Genomic DNA, 16,705 nt, shown 5'->3' on the forward strand with positions numbered 1-16,705 from the left:
AAGCATTTTTAAAGTGTACAATAGTACATTCACAATATTGTGCAAGCTGCCACTTCTATTTGTTCCAAAACATTTGCATCGCCCAAAAGGAAACCTTGTACCTATAAAGCATTTGATTCCATTCCCCTCTCCTCCATGTCCCTGCTAATTACCAATCTGCGTTCTGTCTGTATGAGTTCACCTATTCCGGATATTTCATGTGAACAAAATCAGACAATATGCAACATTTTGTGTCTGGCTTCTTTCACACAGTGTAATGTTTTCCCCGTTCATCCACATTGTAGCATGTATCGACACTTCATTCCTTTTTATGACTGAATAATATTGTGAATACATTTTTATTATTTTAAAAAATAGAGTACCTCCTCTTGGTCTTTCTGATTCTTTTTCTCATTGACTGCTTATGTACCAAGGGTGACCAAGACTTGCAATAAGAGAGGAAAACAGGTTTTTTACAAACCCTCTCATGGAGAAGGCAGGAATAAAAAGGAATGTACTTGAAGGGATGTGAATGCATGTATTTCAAGGGGTGGAGAGAGCAGAGCAGTTGCCCTTTAGTAAAGATATAAGTCAAGTTTATGTTGCTTACTGAATTGAGACTTAAGGACAGAGTTTTGGATAAAGTAGAAAAGGCAGCTTTATATTTTTGCCAGGCAAGGAGGTCACAGTGGGCTAATGTCTCTAAGGCTATGAGCCTGCTGGGGAGAGAAGGCAGGGGGTTTTATAGTAAAAGTTCAAGAGTTCAAGGGGCAGATCTCATGGAGATCGCATACAGGGAACAATTGTTGCAAAGTTGTCCTTGTTTTCGCGGATTCAGTGGTCCCCTTCCCTCTGCTGGATATGAAGTTCATCTTTGGCTTTGGGACTCTTTTAATGTTCTTGTACCTAGAACAAAGGATGCATAGGAAGGAGCTCTTTGGAAAAGAGCTCTAGAGAAAAACTTGTGCAGTTTAAAGTCAGGTTGATAAATGCTTTTAGTATTTTAAGTACACTGAGGCCTGGGATCTCCTGCTTTGGGCTGAAGCCTGCAGCTCAAACAACAGGATACAAGGAAACCATGAGGGGTCAAGAGGAGGGCACTGGGGTCAAGAGTAGGGCCCTGAGCATAACTGCTGCACACAGCATCAATGAAGGGGTTGGACAGACCACCCAAGCCTCCCTCCTCTCCAGTCCAACCCTTGTCAGCAAAAGCATGAGAAAAACCCTTTAAACCATTACACAGTTAAGCAATTACGAACACCATTACAGATATCAGATGGTCACCGAGGATGACAGTAGGATCCTGCTCAGTTACATTTCCCTCAGGCTAAGGATGCAAATTGCCTTTCACAACTTAGAGTTACTATGAAAGAGTTTGTTCCCGAGTTCTCTAATTTCCTTTCACCCATGTAGCCACCTGTGAAAGAGTGACTGGAGGATTTGGAAACTGAGTCAGAGACCCAGAGATGTTCTCTCTCCACCTTCCAAATGTCCTGCAGAAAAAAGTTTGAACCACAGAATAGAAGCAGCAGCTGTCACATCTTGAGTTCTTGCCAGGTCTCCCAGTCTAGGCCCTCAAAACAGCCCTATTAGCCCTACTTCTCAGTTGGAGAAACTGCGGCAATGCAAGGTTAAATAAGTCACTTAAGGAGGTCACACAGCAGGTCATGGTAGAGAGCACAGATGGCAGCAGTTTGAGTGCAGAACCCACACTCTTAACCGGTGCACCTTCTGCCTCTGGCATCCCTCTTTTCTCATGAGGTGTAACAAGGTGCTTACAGTTCCTCTGGCCACTTGGGATGGGGGTGAGGTATGGGAGAGGGAGAAGGTGGCAGTTGCAATGCCGACTCCACAAAGGTGAGGGGGTGCAATCTGGCCTAGGCTCCACTCAGAGCAGCCTATGTGCCATCTTGGATAAGACAAAGACCCTCAATGGCTTGGTGGTTTACCATTTTGGCCTATGTGGGAATCTCAATTTCCCAGGCCCTACCTCTGGAGAGTCAGATGCAGCAGGTGTGTAGGACACAGAAAGATGATTTTTTTTTAAGCAGATCCCCAAGTGATTCTCTTGTCACGTGGTCCTCAGACTACACTTTGAGTGGTATTTGTTATTCTCATCCAAGATCCATTGTTGTTCTTTTTCTCCTTTGGGCATCTTGGAGAAGCAGCAGTTGAAGAGGCTATTTTTGGCTAGTAAAGCTCTGATGAAGGTCACAGGCTCACAAGCCAAGAAAAACAGGTCCAGGACAGAGCCTGCAAGAGGAACACGGGGGCTGCAGAGCAGACAGCTACTCAGAGATGGGGATTCTGGGTGTGCACTCTAGATGCGCTAAGCCCTGGCACCATATGTGCCCATTAATTTTTCAGTTGTCTAAAACAACAGAGCTCCAGCTCAAAGTCAGCTTCCCTCAACACCCAAATTGCTGAGTCACACATCTCTGTCCTGGCTCACCTGCCTCTGCAGCCCAGGGAGGAAGGCAGACAAAGCCCCAGGTACAGAGCCCTCTTGGGCTCTTTCCCTCTAATGCAAGGAATATACTATGGATGGAGGGAAGAGAAAATGCAATATTCAAAGCCATTTAAAAGTCTACACACCAATTCTTCTCTTATCTCTCATGTCATAGGCTGAATTTAAAGAATGAGAATTAAGTGAAAATTCTCTCAAAAAAGTTTTTTTTTTTATTGGTTCAGCAATTCCTTAATTCCTGAAGCTTTACCCTAAACCTTTTAGTCTAGAAATGTACTTGAGGATCTCAGGCCAGAGATGAGGTTTTGACACTGCATTTCCCTGTTAGATCACATCCATGCTGGAATCAGTTTAAAAACTGCCTTCCTAAGGATGAAAATGTGGCAGATTTTAAGTGTCTTCCAAGGCACAGCGTTGAGGAACCTGACATTACAGCCTGAGGCTCTTAAAGGGAACACTAAGATCATGGTAGGAAAGGTGGAAGACAGAGAAATGAATACAGAAGAAAAAAAAAATCACCCCTAGATAACCACTGTCACTGCAGCAGTGTATTTCCTTCCACATATTTAATATTCATAAATATATTCTTTATTCAGCTTTGTGTATTTTTTCCTTTCTCTTAATATTTATAACATGAACATTTCTCCCACATTATTGACGAGACTTTGGTAATGTTGTATTTAATTCTACATGATGTCCCACACTCTGGATGTAATTTATTTGACCTTTATTTTTATATGCTAAAGTCATTTCCACATATTTGATTTTTACAGATGAGCATTCTTTTGCATTTTTCTTTTTAACATTTTATCACATCTACATATTCCTATATATGAAAACACTATCAAAAACTCTGAATTCTTTTAAGGCTCCTGGTACATCTTGCCAAATTGCTTTCCAGAAAGGCATTCTGATATGCATTCCACCTGCATCATATAAAAAGTGTTTATCAAACTTTTGCCAGCAGTCCATATTATAATTTAAAATGACACAAAAGCCTTTTTCAATGTGAGAAGTTAAAAATGGTCTACATTTTCATATGTATTCCTTTGATACAAAGGGTGAGTGGTTTACATATTTTTCTATTGAGGCATTGGTATTTTTCTTACTGATTTTATTATATATTTAGTTAAATATATCTATTATAATTATATAAAATAACATCATAAATTATAAATATATACATTAAATCTATCAGGACAGAAAATGGGAAACAGTATACAGTACATTAGTCTCTTGTTTTAAAAATTTATTGAAAATAATGTTTCAAGTTTGTCATTTTTTGACTTTTTGGTGATTGTTTTTGACATACAGAAGTTTTCAATCTTGTGTGGTCAACATGTGATTTTTCCCTTTATGATTTCTTATACTACTTTTTTGATTAAAGAGTCCTTGGCCATTTTGAATCTTAATTATTATAATTACTTATGTTTACGTTATTTTTATCAGTTAAAAAGTTGTTTAATTCTGATTTTTATTTGTTTTGTTGTGGGGTTTTTGGTGTATAATATGGCATGTTTTCAATTTTTCCCCCCAACAGAGCCAATTTTCTCACCCCAGTTGATTCCAAAAGGCCTTTTTAGCCAGATATAGCCTCTTCCAAAATCAGGGAATCTCCTTTCCAACTGTCTTCAGAAAAGGGTGATTGGATATGGCAGTTTCAGCTAATAAAGCAACTGGACTGGTTTTCTACCTCCTATGTGGCTACCAGCTAACAGGGACTAGGGAGCAGGAGGGGCCTACCTGGAGTCTGAAGGGGAGGAAAGAGTGGTGCACCCTTGCCCCCTCCCTAAGCTCCAAGGACAGGTCAGCTTATGAGGGTAGAAAAGCTCTGAAGAAAAAGGGGGTTTACAGATCTGGCCTCTGCGCTCTTTAGAAAACTCCTTTCCACCAGCACTGTCAGCTCCCAGGTTGCCTGGCTTATTGGAGATGCTTCCTGTAGCTGATCATTGTCGCCAGCTCCCAAATGTTCCATTGCAGAGCTCCGTAATCAGGAAGACCACCAGCACCCTGAGGCACCTGCTTAAGTCTGAAGGATCTAAATCCACTCCCCCAAAACCAAAAGAACAAAAAACTAATGGTGTCCCTTGAACCTGAACATGAGCCCCATCCCTTGCCCTTTAAACAAAGCTGGGCTACCCTCATACCACCTATGTGAGCACTTTACACCCAGAAGTAAGCAGCAGGACCTGTCTACAGTATTTACCCAAGATCTCTTTTGCATTTGTAATCATTGGTCCTGATTTCTCAAACCTTGATTCACTCTATCTGTCTGCTTTTGACATCTGCTCTGTCTTTTACAACTGCTTTGGATTCTCCTCTCATGTCTTTTCATCTCCCTTGATTTTAATGTCACTGTAACATCAGATAAAAGTCCTCCTTCTGCCAGCCTAAGTCCCAGAGAACTTTCACTAAGTGCCCCTGTAGCCCTCTTCCAAGGAAGGAGGCACACAGGCCATGGGATGACCTCTGTGAAAGATAGAGACTGGCAATTCACCTGACTCCTGACAGCTTGCATGCCCTTCCTCTCATCTTGGCCAGGTTACTAGGGCATTCCAGAGAGATGGCAAAACAGAAGAGACTTGGGACATCTCAATGCTTGTCAGTTGGTTTAGCTCTCACTATGTCACAGAGGGACACATAAAAAAAACATAATTGTCTATCAAGCCAGATGAATTGAGTAGATCCCACTGATCAATGGCTCAGAAGATGGGGCCGCCCAAGACTCTCACATCCCATTCTGTCCTCATCCACAATTTGATATCTGGGAACTAGAGTATGTGTTTCAATTGACTGCGGTCTACTTCCCATGCAATTAAAACTACAGATTAATGGCCTCAGATACTTCAAAGGCCAGACATTAGCGAAGTCTTTTATTAGCCTCTGTGATCTACGTGTGGTCATTGTGCTGCTCTGCCCGGCCCTGAGACACTGAGTGATCTCATGAAACATAACCTAAAGCATGACCTTTCACTGCTCAAAATCACTCCAGAGTCCTTGCTGTGACCCAGGAGGCCCTCTTTGCACTGGCCCCTGCCTGCTTCTCTGACCATCTCTATCACTGTTCCCTATGCTCAGTCTCCTTTAGCCACATGCCCTACTCCATAATACTTCTGGACATCTCAGTTCCTTTCCCCCTGCCTGGAACATTCTCTCCTCTGGCTTTTATGGCCCCATTCCTCTTCATGCAGGTCACATCAAATATCATCTCCTCAGAGAGATGTGCCTTGATCATGCTACTTAAAACAGCAGCCTTGGTCACTCTCAGTTCTCTGCTTTCTTCATAACCCTTTATCTGACATTTTATTCACAAAGAAATGGACCACACACACTTACAGTTTGATTTATTATCTCCCCACTAGAATGTAAGCTCTAGAAAAGCAGAAACACTGATTTGTTCATCTCTCTATTTCTGCACGTGGATCAACCCCTGACACAAAGTAGACAGCCAACAACTGGTAGCTTAAAAATATTCAAATGTGAATACCATTTACATAAGTCTAGGGAAAGACTTCCTTCCAAGACCCCAACTATAATAGCTTCTACCACCTATGGTGGGCTCTGTGATTCTCATGATAGGGAAATGGCTTTTAATCCAATCTTCAAGGGATTGCATAAGAAGAAATATTCTGGAAAATAGTATTTAATGAGATTTACGTGTGAGAATCTTTCACATAGATTAGCTGGTTAATCCTCACTGAAGCCCTTTAAGGCAGGCATTATCTCCATTATCACAGATGACAATGAGGCTGAGATTTTATCTCGCATAATGCCAGGTGTATTGAAGGTGGATGATTCAGGAACTCAGATCTATGTGACTCCAGCAGCCAGGCTTTTTTCTCCTATGGTACACTGCCTCCCATGGAATATTGTCAGAGATGCTTAACATATTTTATCTGTTTAGAAAAAGAGAGCTCAGATGACTTAACCAGTAACGCAACTCCTGAGAGGACAGGTTTTTGACAGCTACCCAGTCCGGCAAGACACAGCATAAAATAAGTAAAGATTAAAAGACCATGAGACATTTGTGCTCTACCCCTAGGAACTAGCAACCTCTACATGTTATGCTGCAGTGGACAGAGTAGTTTCTGAGGTTTTACCTTCCAAAGATGGTGGAGGTACTGAGTTTTTGGAAGGAAACAAGACAGGAAGACAGCTGGTTCTTATAAAAGACAATATATATTCACTTGCTCATTCAATAAATATGTATCGAACGATGACCTTGGGCTAGGCACAGAGCTAAGTACTGGGGAAATAGTGATGAATAAATAAGATAGATATTGCCTTTGTTCTCAAGAATATTAGAGGCTAAAAAGGATCTTTTGAGCTAAAATTATGCTGCTGCCATAAAATTATGTTCTCATTTATTCACATGATCAAGAAAAATTTATTGACTACATATGACATGCCATGTTTAAGACTATTGTATTAAGAGAAGGAAATAAAAGGGTGAGCAAAACTAGACAATTCCTGCCTGCATGGAGCTTACTGCCTAATGGAGAAGATATTAAATATTTACATGCATACCAGGTGCTCTGAGAGCCTACAAATAGGAGAAACTGGCTTAATTAGATTAGGAGATTCCTGCTTGAGGTACTTACCACTTAAACTGAGGTTTGAAGGATGAATAGGGGTTAACTAGGCACTGAGGGGGAGAAAGAACATTCCAGACAACTCAGCCTGTGTGAAGATCCTGTTGGAGAAGGAAAGGTGGTGAGCAGGAAGGATGGTGAAAGAGGTCAGTGTGGCTGGAGAGCTGGGAATAAGGAGCGTCCTGGTCTCCGAGGGCTGGAGCAGAGGGCGGGAGCAAACCCTAGGGTAATGCACCTGCCCAGTTGGTCTCTAGGTTAAAAGACACGGTACCACATCAACTCCATGCTGGAGACACAGAACTCTGAAGTGGAGAGGCTGGCGGCACCAGCAGGCAGGAAGATTAAATGCTCACTAGGATCTACAGTAAAATCAAGGCTCTGCCTCTTACAACCCACGGTGACAATGGAGGGCGGAATATCTTTTCCGAACCTTTCTTTCCAGACTGCCGTATTCAGTAGTGGAACAGAATGCTATTTGGGGAGCCTACTGAATTAGATTCTTCATCTGTTACCTGTAAGCTCTTCAGCTATTAAGTGGGAATAAAAATATCTTCTTGTCAGGGTTCTTATGAGAATTAAATAAGATAGTGTATTAAGGCACTTAGCACAGTGCTTGGCTCATGGCAGGTATTCAAAAAATAACAACTTATTTCTCCTCGTCTGTTAAATGGAGACAATGATAATGCTTGCTACCCCACGTGGTTATTAAGATCTGTGATTAGATCATGTATGTGGAAGCCTGAAGCTAGGCCTCCTCTGCGCAAGCCTGTTTCTAATCTGAAGAGTCGGGAGCTTACTTTTTCCAGAGGCTGTTCTGTTTGTGAAAGCCAGGCCATTGCCTTCTTTATGATGCATAAATGATGCACCATGTGCCTTCTTTTAAAAGCGCTTTCTCTTTCCCCACGTTTCCAGGTTTATGGGTATCTTTCCACTTACAAATCTGTCCCACAGCAGACCCTGCACAAGAATGCACAGCCATCACGCACAGCTGGGCCCCCTGCCGCGGCGCCGACGGGCAATTTGCCCAAAGAACCTGAGGCGCGGGGCGGCGCGGCGCGGCGCGGCGCGCGGGCCGGGCCAATCAGAACAAGTTTGGCCCTCTGCAGTTTCCGTCCGCTCACTAGGAGGCGCTGCGGAGGCCGCGGCGGCTCCCGGGCTGTCGCGGGCCGAAGCGGTTGGGCTGGCGGCTGGCGCTCGTGATTATGGAGTGGAGTGCGGAGTCGGGGGCCGTGAGGCGGCACCGCATCGGAGGGGAACGCCGGGACGGTCCGGCGGCCGCGCCGCAACTGGAGAGGGAGGCCCCGGCGCAGGAGCCCCTGGCGGACGCGTGCGGCTGCGCCGCGAGGACGCGGAAGCGGAGCGCGGAGGGGAGCGGCGGCGCGAGTCGGGGCGCGGGGACCGGACTGTCTGAGGCGCGCGCCGCGCTGGGGCTGGCGCTCTACTTGCTCGCGCTGCGGGCGCTTGTGCAGCTGTCGCTGCAGCAGCTCGTGCTGCGCGGGACCGCTGGCCACCACGGGGAGTTCGACGCGCGCCGAGCCAGGTACCGCCGCTCCCGCCCGGCCTGCGAGTCCCTTTGCGGCCCCGGGCACCGCACCGGTGTGCCCCCGTCCCTGCGGGACCGCCCAGGCTCGCCGGCCCCGCCTGGCTGCACGTGGCGTGGGGTGGCCTTGCGCGTCCCCCTTCTGGAGTCCCCGTTTACAGGACGCGGGGCTTGTGTGGTACCTTGTTAAGCTCGTGGTGCAGGTGCGGGTGGTTAGGGTGATTGCGCCGAGTTTTCCACCCCCTTTTTGCCTCACCTGCGTAAGATTGGTTGTTAGTCGTCTCCCATCTTCCAGAGCAGCTTCCTCTTTCGACTGTCCCTCCTATTTTCCAGATGAAACGAAAGGGAGATTTGTGTACCTCGACCGTTGTGTGAGTTTGGTTTTTGGGAAGGTTTCCGAAGCGGATAATGCAGTGGTCCAAGTTTTTGAGGGTCACGGGTCTCAAACTTGAGAACTGTGGAGGCTTTCCCCGGGAGACTGCACGTTCAAAATTTTACAGTCTCAGAAGTTCCCATTTTCATGGAGCTTGTCCTTGGGTTCTTGGTGTGTAAGGTTTGACTTAGTTTTTAATTAAAAATGAGATATTTAAGTATGCTAGAGCACGTGATTAACTCAAAGGTGTTGTAACCTAAGTGTGTCGAAGGTCTTAAAATCATAAAATAGCAGAGTTTTAACAGCCATTGTGTCTCAGAAAACTTTTTCTTTTAAATACAAAGTGCTGAAAGCTTATTTTCTTAAAGACTTCTGGAACACACGTCTCCACCCCACTTTCCTCCCACTTGGAATGCAGTGAAAAGATAAAAAAATTTTGTTTGTTTTAGGGGTAGAGTTGGTTTTGGCTTGAATTGAAGTTACTAGGCCTTGTGTGCACACTAGGAGGGCTGGGTCCATTCTTCAAAATCAGAAGTTTTTCTTTGCTTATTTAGCCTCTTGACTTAGTTGTTTTTGCTCATTGGTTTCTGCTACTTAGAATCAGTAACCCAGAGTCAATAACCCTCCAGAGTGTGACACAATGAAGTTGTATTCTCTGCTGTCCAGCCTACAGTAGTTACACATTTTAAATAAAACCCCTGGTTTTTGTACTGATTGGATATGGTGATTGGGAGAAGTTGGAGTGGGGTGGGTGAAGAAGATTGAAGGGATGAACTCATGAAAGACAAAATGGAACTTTGCAAGCAATTTTAACATGGTATCTGAAATTATAAAGACAGTGTTTTTATATGTGAGAAGTCAAAGAATTTGTTTTTGGAGAAGGGGAGTGTAAAGGAAAAGTTGCTCTGTGCTGTGTTAGTTTTAAGCCTAGCATGCCTTGTCATTATGATTCTTTTGGTTGCTCCCAGGGATTATCTTGAACACATAACATCCATTGGCCCCAGGACTACAGGGAGTCCAGAAAATGAAATTCTGACGGTGCATTACCTTTTGGAACAGATTAAACTAATTGAAGTTCAAAGCAACAGCCTTCACAAGATTTCAGTCAATGTACAGAGGCCCACAGGCTCCTTTAGCATTGACTTCTTGGGAGGGTTTACAAGCTATTATGACAACATCACCAACGTTGCGGTAAAGCTGGAACCCAGAGATGGAGCCCAGCATGCTGTCCTGGCTAACTGTCATTTTGACTCAGTGGCGAACTCACCAGGTATGTACCTGTTTTTTATCATTTTGAAGTCATCACAGCCCAGAAAGTTGGTTAACTACATGCTGTTTGAGCAATTGTGGGGCACCATTTTCTTAGACGAACCCTTTTTCATTGTGATGGAAGGCATGATGATTAGAATAGTATCACTTAAAGATCTACCTTCCTGTATTCTCTCAAGTGCTTTATTTACTTAATTTTTAAATATTAGTGCTAGCAGCGCAGTGACAGGACATTGAGTGTTTCTGGCAGACTGAAGCTGTCTTATCAGCGTTACCAGTGTGTGTTTCTGAGTCCTAGAGTTAGGCTCTGCCACTTCAGGTGTTTACTCAGCTAGGTGTTGTGCTAGCCTTTGGGGATATGGAATAAAGGAACAGTCCTGGCCTACAAGGAACACATGGTTTGGAGGCTCGCTCTCCTAGCAGTTTCTGTCCACCTGTAAAGTGAGAATATATTGGGGGTGCCATACTGTTAGATTATCTCATTAATCCATAAATCTTACTCTGAAAATACTTTGGCAAAATAGAGTACTTGTTTAGGACAGTGCCTGACACAATAAATATTTGTTGGATGAATGAGTATCTCCTAAATTGAACTTCCATTTTTTAAAATAAGTTTCCTCAGAAAAAGGTTTCAGTAGCTAGAGATTGTAAATAGAAAAGGACAGAAAATAGTAGCATTTTACAGTGAGATGACATCTGGTTCAGCCCTCTTATTGACATAGGAATAAGCTTAGCTGAACACCACTGATCTGAGACATGGCCAGGACTGGGTTTCCTGGCTAGGCAGTTCTTTTAGTTATATTTGAAAGGAAGGGGAGTACTAGGATGTAGTTAATGTTCCCTTTCGCAAACTAACTTCTTCTTTCCTCAGTTTCTGATCTGTAAGAATAGTACTTTTTGTAATGGCATTGCTTAGAGGTTTAAATGAGGATTAAATGCAAGTAAAATAGAATAGCAACTGGCATGAAAAATCTTTTTTTTTTTTTGCTTTTAATTGTTATTAAATACTTCCAGATTGCTTAAACTTAAACCAGACCAAATAGAAACATCTAGAGTTATGCAAAATATAAAAAAAATTTATGTGCTTGATTAAACTATACTAAGATATCTTTAATTAGAAATCTTGCCAGTTGTATTTAGAATGTAACATGCTTTTAAAAAAATCAGTATGCACTCATCTGTTTTATAAAGTCAGAAATAGCCTGTGTGTGCTGGGGAAATTGGTCGTCTTTTATGTCCATTTCAGAGCGTTAATAAAATAATGCTATTAATGATACTTACAATCTAGGAAGGGACAGATTAACACCATGGTTATTTAAGAGCATTATATAAGAAAAATGTGTATACAAGTCTCACAAACAAATCGTGCCATGTGTTGGAAATAACATATATGGAGTTCGATAATGAAAGAATGGCATTTTGTGGGTCATTGGAACCCATTTTTAACTAAACTTCTGTGAGAATACCTATACCAGCAGTCTCAAGGAAATTTCTGTCATTAATACATTGTTAAAAAATAATTTTAAAAACATTCATAAAATACACCATCACCTAAACCTTTTTAGTGAATGAAATAACTGAAGCATGATTATTTTTAAAAGGTACTTCTCAGCAAGGTGTCTGGAACTCAGGAACTGATACCAATTAGGAGTAATGTTACCCACAGCAAGTCCTTAAGTATCTTCATGGGTTTGCTACTTAGCTCCAAGTTGTTGGTAGGAGAGACATTGAATTATTCTGGGGGTGGCTTCAATTTCAGGGTTAATTCTAAGTGGAAAGGGACCATGCAGCCCTTATAGATACTGTCCTCTAATTTCTGTCACTTTCTTAAAGATACCTTCCCCTTCTCTAGTTCTGTTCTCAGACACCAGAGCCATTAAAATAAAGGAAGATAAAAGGACAGTTTAACTTTTAATCAACGCTGTGGGGATAAATATCTTTCAATATCCCTTTCTCTTCCTTTGAATAAGGAGAAATTTTATTGCTTGCTTTTTATTTTAAAGTAACTCACAATCTCAAAGTTACTTATTTCATTTGGTTTTTTGAAAGGTGGCACTTTTTTCTGATAGCTACGTGTACTTCCTACTGGATAGTAATTAGATAATTATTACTTTGTTCCACTTTGATTAAATTACTGTCCAATGATCACTACCAAGACAAGTATAGCTAATAAGTAGTTTCTTCTCAAGTAGGAATGGGGTCTGGAATTAAACAGCGCCCAAACCAAGCATTTTCACTGGCTGCAGAGCCTTCCTTAAGTTTGCAAATAGGAGAAGGAAGAACTAACATTGAATGCCTACCACATGCTAGGCACTGTGCATTATCTTGTAATCCTCACAACACACCTGTGCAGTAGGTATAATTAACCTGCCCTCTAGACCAGGAAATAGTAAGGTAAAGGGGCAGAGCTAGAATTTATATCCAAGTCTTTCTTACTCTAAAACCCACACTAATCTCTGTAGCACCCTTCCTCGCAGTACGTAAACCCAGAAATGCTCGCTCTTGGATTATTTATGTGTCTGTTTACTTTGATTGTTCTTTAAACTTTTCATTATGGAAAATTTCAAATAGATACAAATAGAGAATTGTTTAATGAACCTGAGTGAATCTGTCACCCAGCTTCAACAGTTTGGTCTTGCTTCTTCTCTGCCCTGACCCCCCCTTGACTATTTTGAAGCAGATCTCAGTTATCAGTTACTCTGTTAAGTATTTTGGTCTATATGGGTGAAAGTTAAGGACTCTTTTTTTTTTTTGACATGCTCATAAAACCATGAATTACTGAAAAACTTAATAATTCCTTAATATCATCAAATATCCAGTCAGTTCTTTTAAGTACCTTTGATAGTACTTTTAAAAAGTCAAGGCACTAAAGTCATCTTTATAATTACCTTTAATTAATAATATAAAGTTTCTGAATCAAGAGGTTAAGTGATTTGATGAGGTCCTCTGCTTTATCAGTGCTGGGACCAGGGGTACTTCCTAGGTCATTGGTCTCCTTTCCTGTATCTTACTAGATTAGGTGTCTTCTTCGTACTTTTTCATCACATGATACCCTTGGAGAACCTTAAAAAATGCTACAGTAACCAAACTGATCCCTTTATAAATGTGGAATGGTCTGTATCTTTTATGATTTTGGCAGGAAAACAAGCAGGAAAGGAGTGGCTAGTTGGAGGTGATACAGGAAGCTGTGAACACCAGGAGTGAGAATGCTACGAAGGATGTGGGATAAGGATAAAGAGTAAAACAAATTGCTCTGGGTGATGAGAATGCCAGTTTTCAATATTGCTTTCAATCCCCTCTGGTTATTTAACAAATAATAATTTAGCAACTGCCGTGGGTCAGGCACAGTTCTAGATATTGAGGGTAAATCAGTAAACAAACCACAGATTCCTGCCCTCATGGAGTTTACTGCTGGTGGGTGTAACTGTCACCTTATGTTCACAGAACTATGCTCCTTGAGGCTGTTGTGATGCTTTGTTGATGAGAAAACTCTTTCTTTCCATAATGGTTCATCTTGTAAAAGTTTTAAAATCTCAGAAGCAAATCTGTTCCTCTGATTTAAAGGTGCCAGTGATGATGCAGTTAGCTGTTCCGTGTTGCTGGAAGTCCTTCGTGTCTTGTCCGCGTCTTCAGAAGCCTTACATCACGCCATCATATTTCTCTTCAATGGTGCTGAGGAGAACGTCTTGCAAGTAAGATTTTACAGTTTTAAATACCAGGCTAGAGTAATAATGATAATGAGAATAATAGTAATGATAATTGCTAACACTTAGGCATTTTATTTGAGTAGTATCATAAAATGACATGCAAAAGAAATGCTATACTGGGCAGTGCTTTAAAAAAATCTACAGCCTCTTATGTACACATGTTCAGTATTGGAAAACTCAACTTAGACGAGATCATCTTGTCAGTGTTTGAGTCACGTAAGGGCTTCGTGATGACATAATTATTTGCTGTAGGTTTTCTTTGGCCCTAGAGTTCCATAGATGTTTTGAGGCAGGCTCACAGCAGCATGAATGCTCAACCATAGCGATTGTCCCTTCACTTCTATTGTTTTGGCCTTTCTTTTGCACAGGCTTACACTACAGTAAGATGTTGTTTGGCTCCACTCATGAAAATCAGGCTGCCTTCTGTGATGAATGACTTTCCACTGAGCAAACTGCAGACAGCCATTAGGCAGAGAGAGAGAAGCAGATAGATGTCTTTAGACCCTGCCTTAGAAAAAAATGATTGTTTTGTTTTCCTATCCTTCCCCTCATCAACATAGACATTCCATCTTTAAAAAAGCAAAATAAAGACTTTAATAATTTAAGATTGTTTAACAGCTGTTTTCTTTCCTTCTCATTCAGGCCAGTCATGGTTTTATTACCCAGCACCCCTGGGCCAGCTTGATTCGTGCATTTATTAACCTGGAGGCAGCGGGTGTAGGAGGGAAAGAACTTGTATTCCAAACAGGTGAGTGAGGCTGTGCGTTTTATATTTTAATGCAATTCTTGTTTCTATAAAAGTGGAAATTTTTAAAATGTATGTAATCTCACTAATGAACTGAACATTCTTTTTAAAACATGAGATAGTTTTAGTTTTTCTTAAAGTTTTTAACAAAATAATATTAATTTGAATGTCATAAAAATCCAATAATAGTAATCATAATTCATAGCTCAGATTTGTCCAGTCAGGGCATACTAAAATCTGACGCTGATAGTTTCATGCCATTTTCCTGCTCTGTTAGAAATTTGGATAAAGGATTTTAGCCAGAGATGTAGCATTTGCTAGAAGCTTAATAATGAGTGTGTTGAGGCATGAGATGGGCCAGAGGGAGTGAGGAAGGTGATATGGGAACTTGTTTTTTACTTTTAGCACCCTTCACAGACATATTGTTTAAGTTATAAAAGATATGCTAAATATGGCTTCATAACCTAAGCACTACCATATTTTAATATTCCAACGTATTTTAAACTTTTACTGCTTAAAATGCATGTATGTTTTAACTTCAGCTAAACTTTTGAGAATGCAAGGTTTTATGAGGTTAGAAGTAGGGCTCTCCTTTCTTTTCAACTCAAATCTTTCTGCTTACTCTGCATCTGACTAGCGAGAAAAAGCTCGTCCAGTATCTATAGGAGTAAGTGATGCTACACTATTATCTCTTTCACTCTAATTCTGGATGTCAGTCAGGATAGGAAGAACACTTGCTATAACAACCACCAGATCAAAAAGCAGCAAGAGAACATTCTGTAAGCGGAGAGGACACTGGTGAAAATATTAGCACTGCACATGGGCAGGAGGGTGTCTTTGTATGATTTCCCTCCTGGAAGTGTACAGTATGTTAAGTACCTTCATATCCATGCTTTTATTTTGTTATCACAGTACCCTGCCCCTGTACTTCTACAGCCCAGAGAAGAACCAGTCTTAAGATTTGGTCTCTGCCTTCCCTGCACTTTTTTCTGTGCATATATATTAATGCATACATATTCTGTGTGTATATATTAATATATTTTTCATATATAGAGAGAGGTAAAAACATATTTACCTATCTCCTGGGTATATATCTGAAAAAAACAAAAACACTACTTTGAAAAGATACAAGCACCTCAATGTTCCTAGCAGCATTATTCACAGTTGCAAGGATATGGAAGCAATCTAAGTGTCCATCAACAGATGAATGGATAAATAAGATTTGGTATATATATATATACACAATAGAATACCACTCAGCCATAGGAAGGAATGAAATTTTCCATTTGTAGCAACGTGGGTGGACTTGGAGGGCATTATGCTAAGTGGAATAAGTCACACAGAGAAAGACAAATACTGTATGATATCAGTTATATGTGGAATCTAAAAAATACAGCAAATTAGTGAATATAACAAAAAAGAATCAGACTCACAGATATAGGGGACAAACTAGTGGTTACCAATGAGGGGAGGGGCAATGGAGGGGTAGAGGAATGTGAGGTACATACTGTTGGGTGAAAAATAGGCTCTATTGTACAACAGGGGTAATATCGCCAATACTCTGTAATAATTGTAAATGGAAAGTAGCCTTTAAAAATTGTATTAAAAATTAAAAAAAATTTACCTGGATTTAGTGAGGTTTTGATCCAAGTCATTTCTTTTATTTATTTACTCACTTGCTGGGTCTGACTAATTTACAGTTCATGCTCTCTTTACTAAATGGAGAAAGTTATACATAAAAATTCTGCAGTTTACATTTTAGATATAATTGCATTATTTGGAAGGATATAAACAAACTGTTAATAACAGTCATCCCTGGATGGTGGGCACTGGCTGGCAGAGCTGTGGTGGGTGTGGCTGGCATAGAGGATGGGATAGAATATAAAAAACCAGTTTGAACTCTCCATTCCTTCACGAACTTAAAACCGGAACTTGCCATTATTGCTTTACTTACACTCTTAATAGTTTTCTGTGTTGTTTACATTTTTCCATTGAATGTAATAACTTTAATAATAAAGCAAAAACAGACTTGT

The 16,705-nt window shown here is 41.2% G+C and overlaps 1 protein-coding gene and 1 long non-coding RNA gene across 2 annotated transcripts in view; one reads left to right on the forward strand and one right to left on the reverse strand.

The window, feature by feature from the left end:
• Positions 1–514: 514 nt before the first annotated feature.
• LOC116280180 (uncharacterized) lies at positions 515–8,190 on the reverse strand. Its single transcript, XR_012071973.1, has 3 exons — positions 7,975–8,190; positions 7,048–7,139; positions 515–885 (listed from the first exon to the last, which is right to left on the reverse strand). It is a non-coding gene; the product is annotated as an uncharacterized lncRNA (long non-coding RNA).
• Positions 8,163–16,705, forward strand: part of ERMP1 (endoplasmic reticulum metallopeptidase 1) — a 41,988-nt gene continuing 33,445 nt past the window's right edge. The window contains exons 1-4 of the mRNA XM_072959480.1: positions 8,163–8,578; positions 9,920–10,221; positions 13,785–13,912; positions 14,570–14,675. Of these exons, the coding sequence (XP_072815581.1) occupies positions 8,241–8,578; positions 9,920–10,221; positions 13,785–13,912; positions 14,570–14,675 (874 nt within the window). The 5' untranslated portion in view covers positions 8,163–8,240. The remainder of the gene's footprint in view (positions 8,579–9,919; positions 10,222–13,784; positions 13,913–14,569; positions 14,676–16,705) is intronic.

This window comes from Vicugna pacos, chromosome 4 (assembly GCF_048564905.1).
Source record: "Vicugna pacos chromosome 4, VicPac4, whole genome shotgun sequence".
In the NCBI taxonomy this organism is placed as follows: Eukaryota; Metazoa; Chordata; class Mammalia; order Artiodactyla; family Camelidae; genus Vicugna; species Vicugna pacos.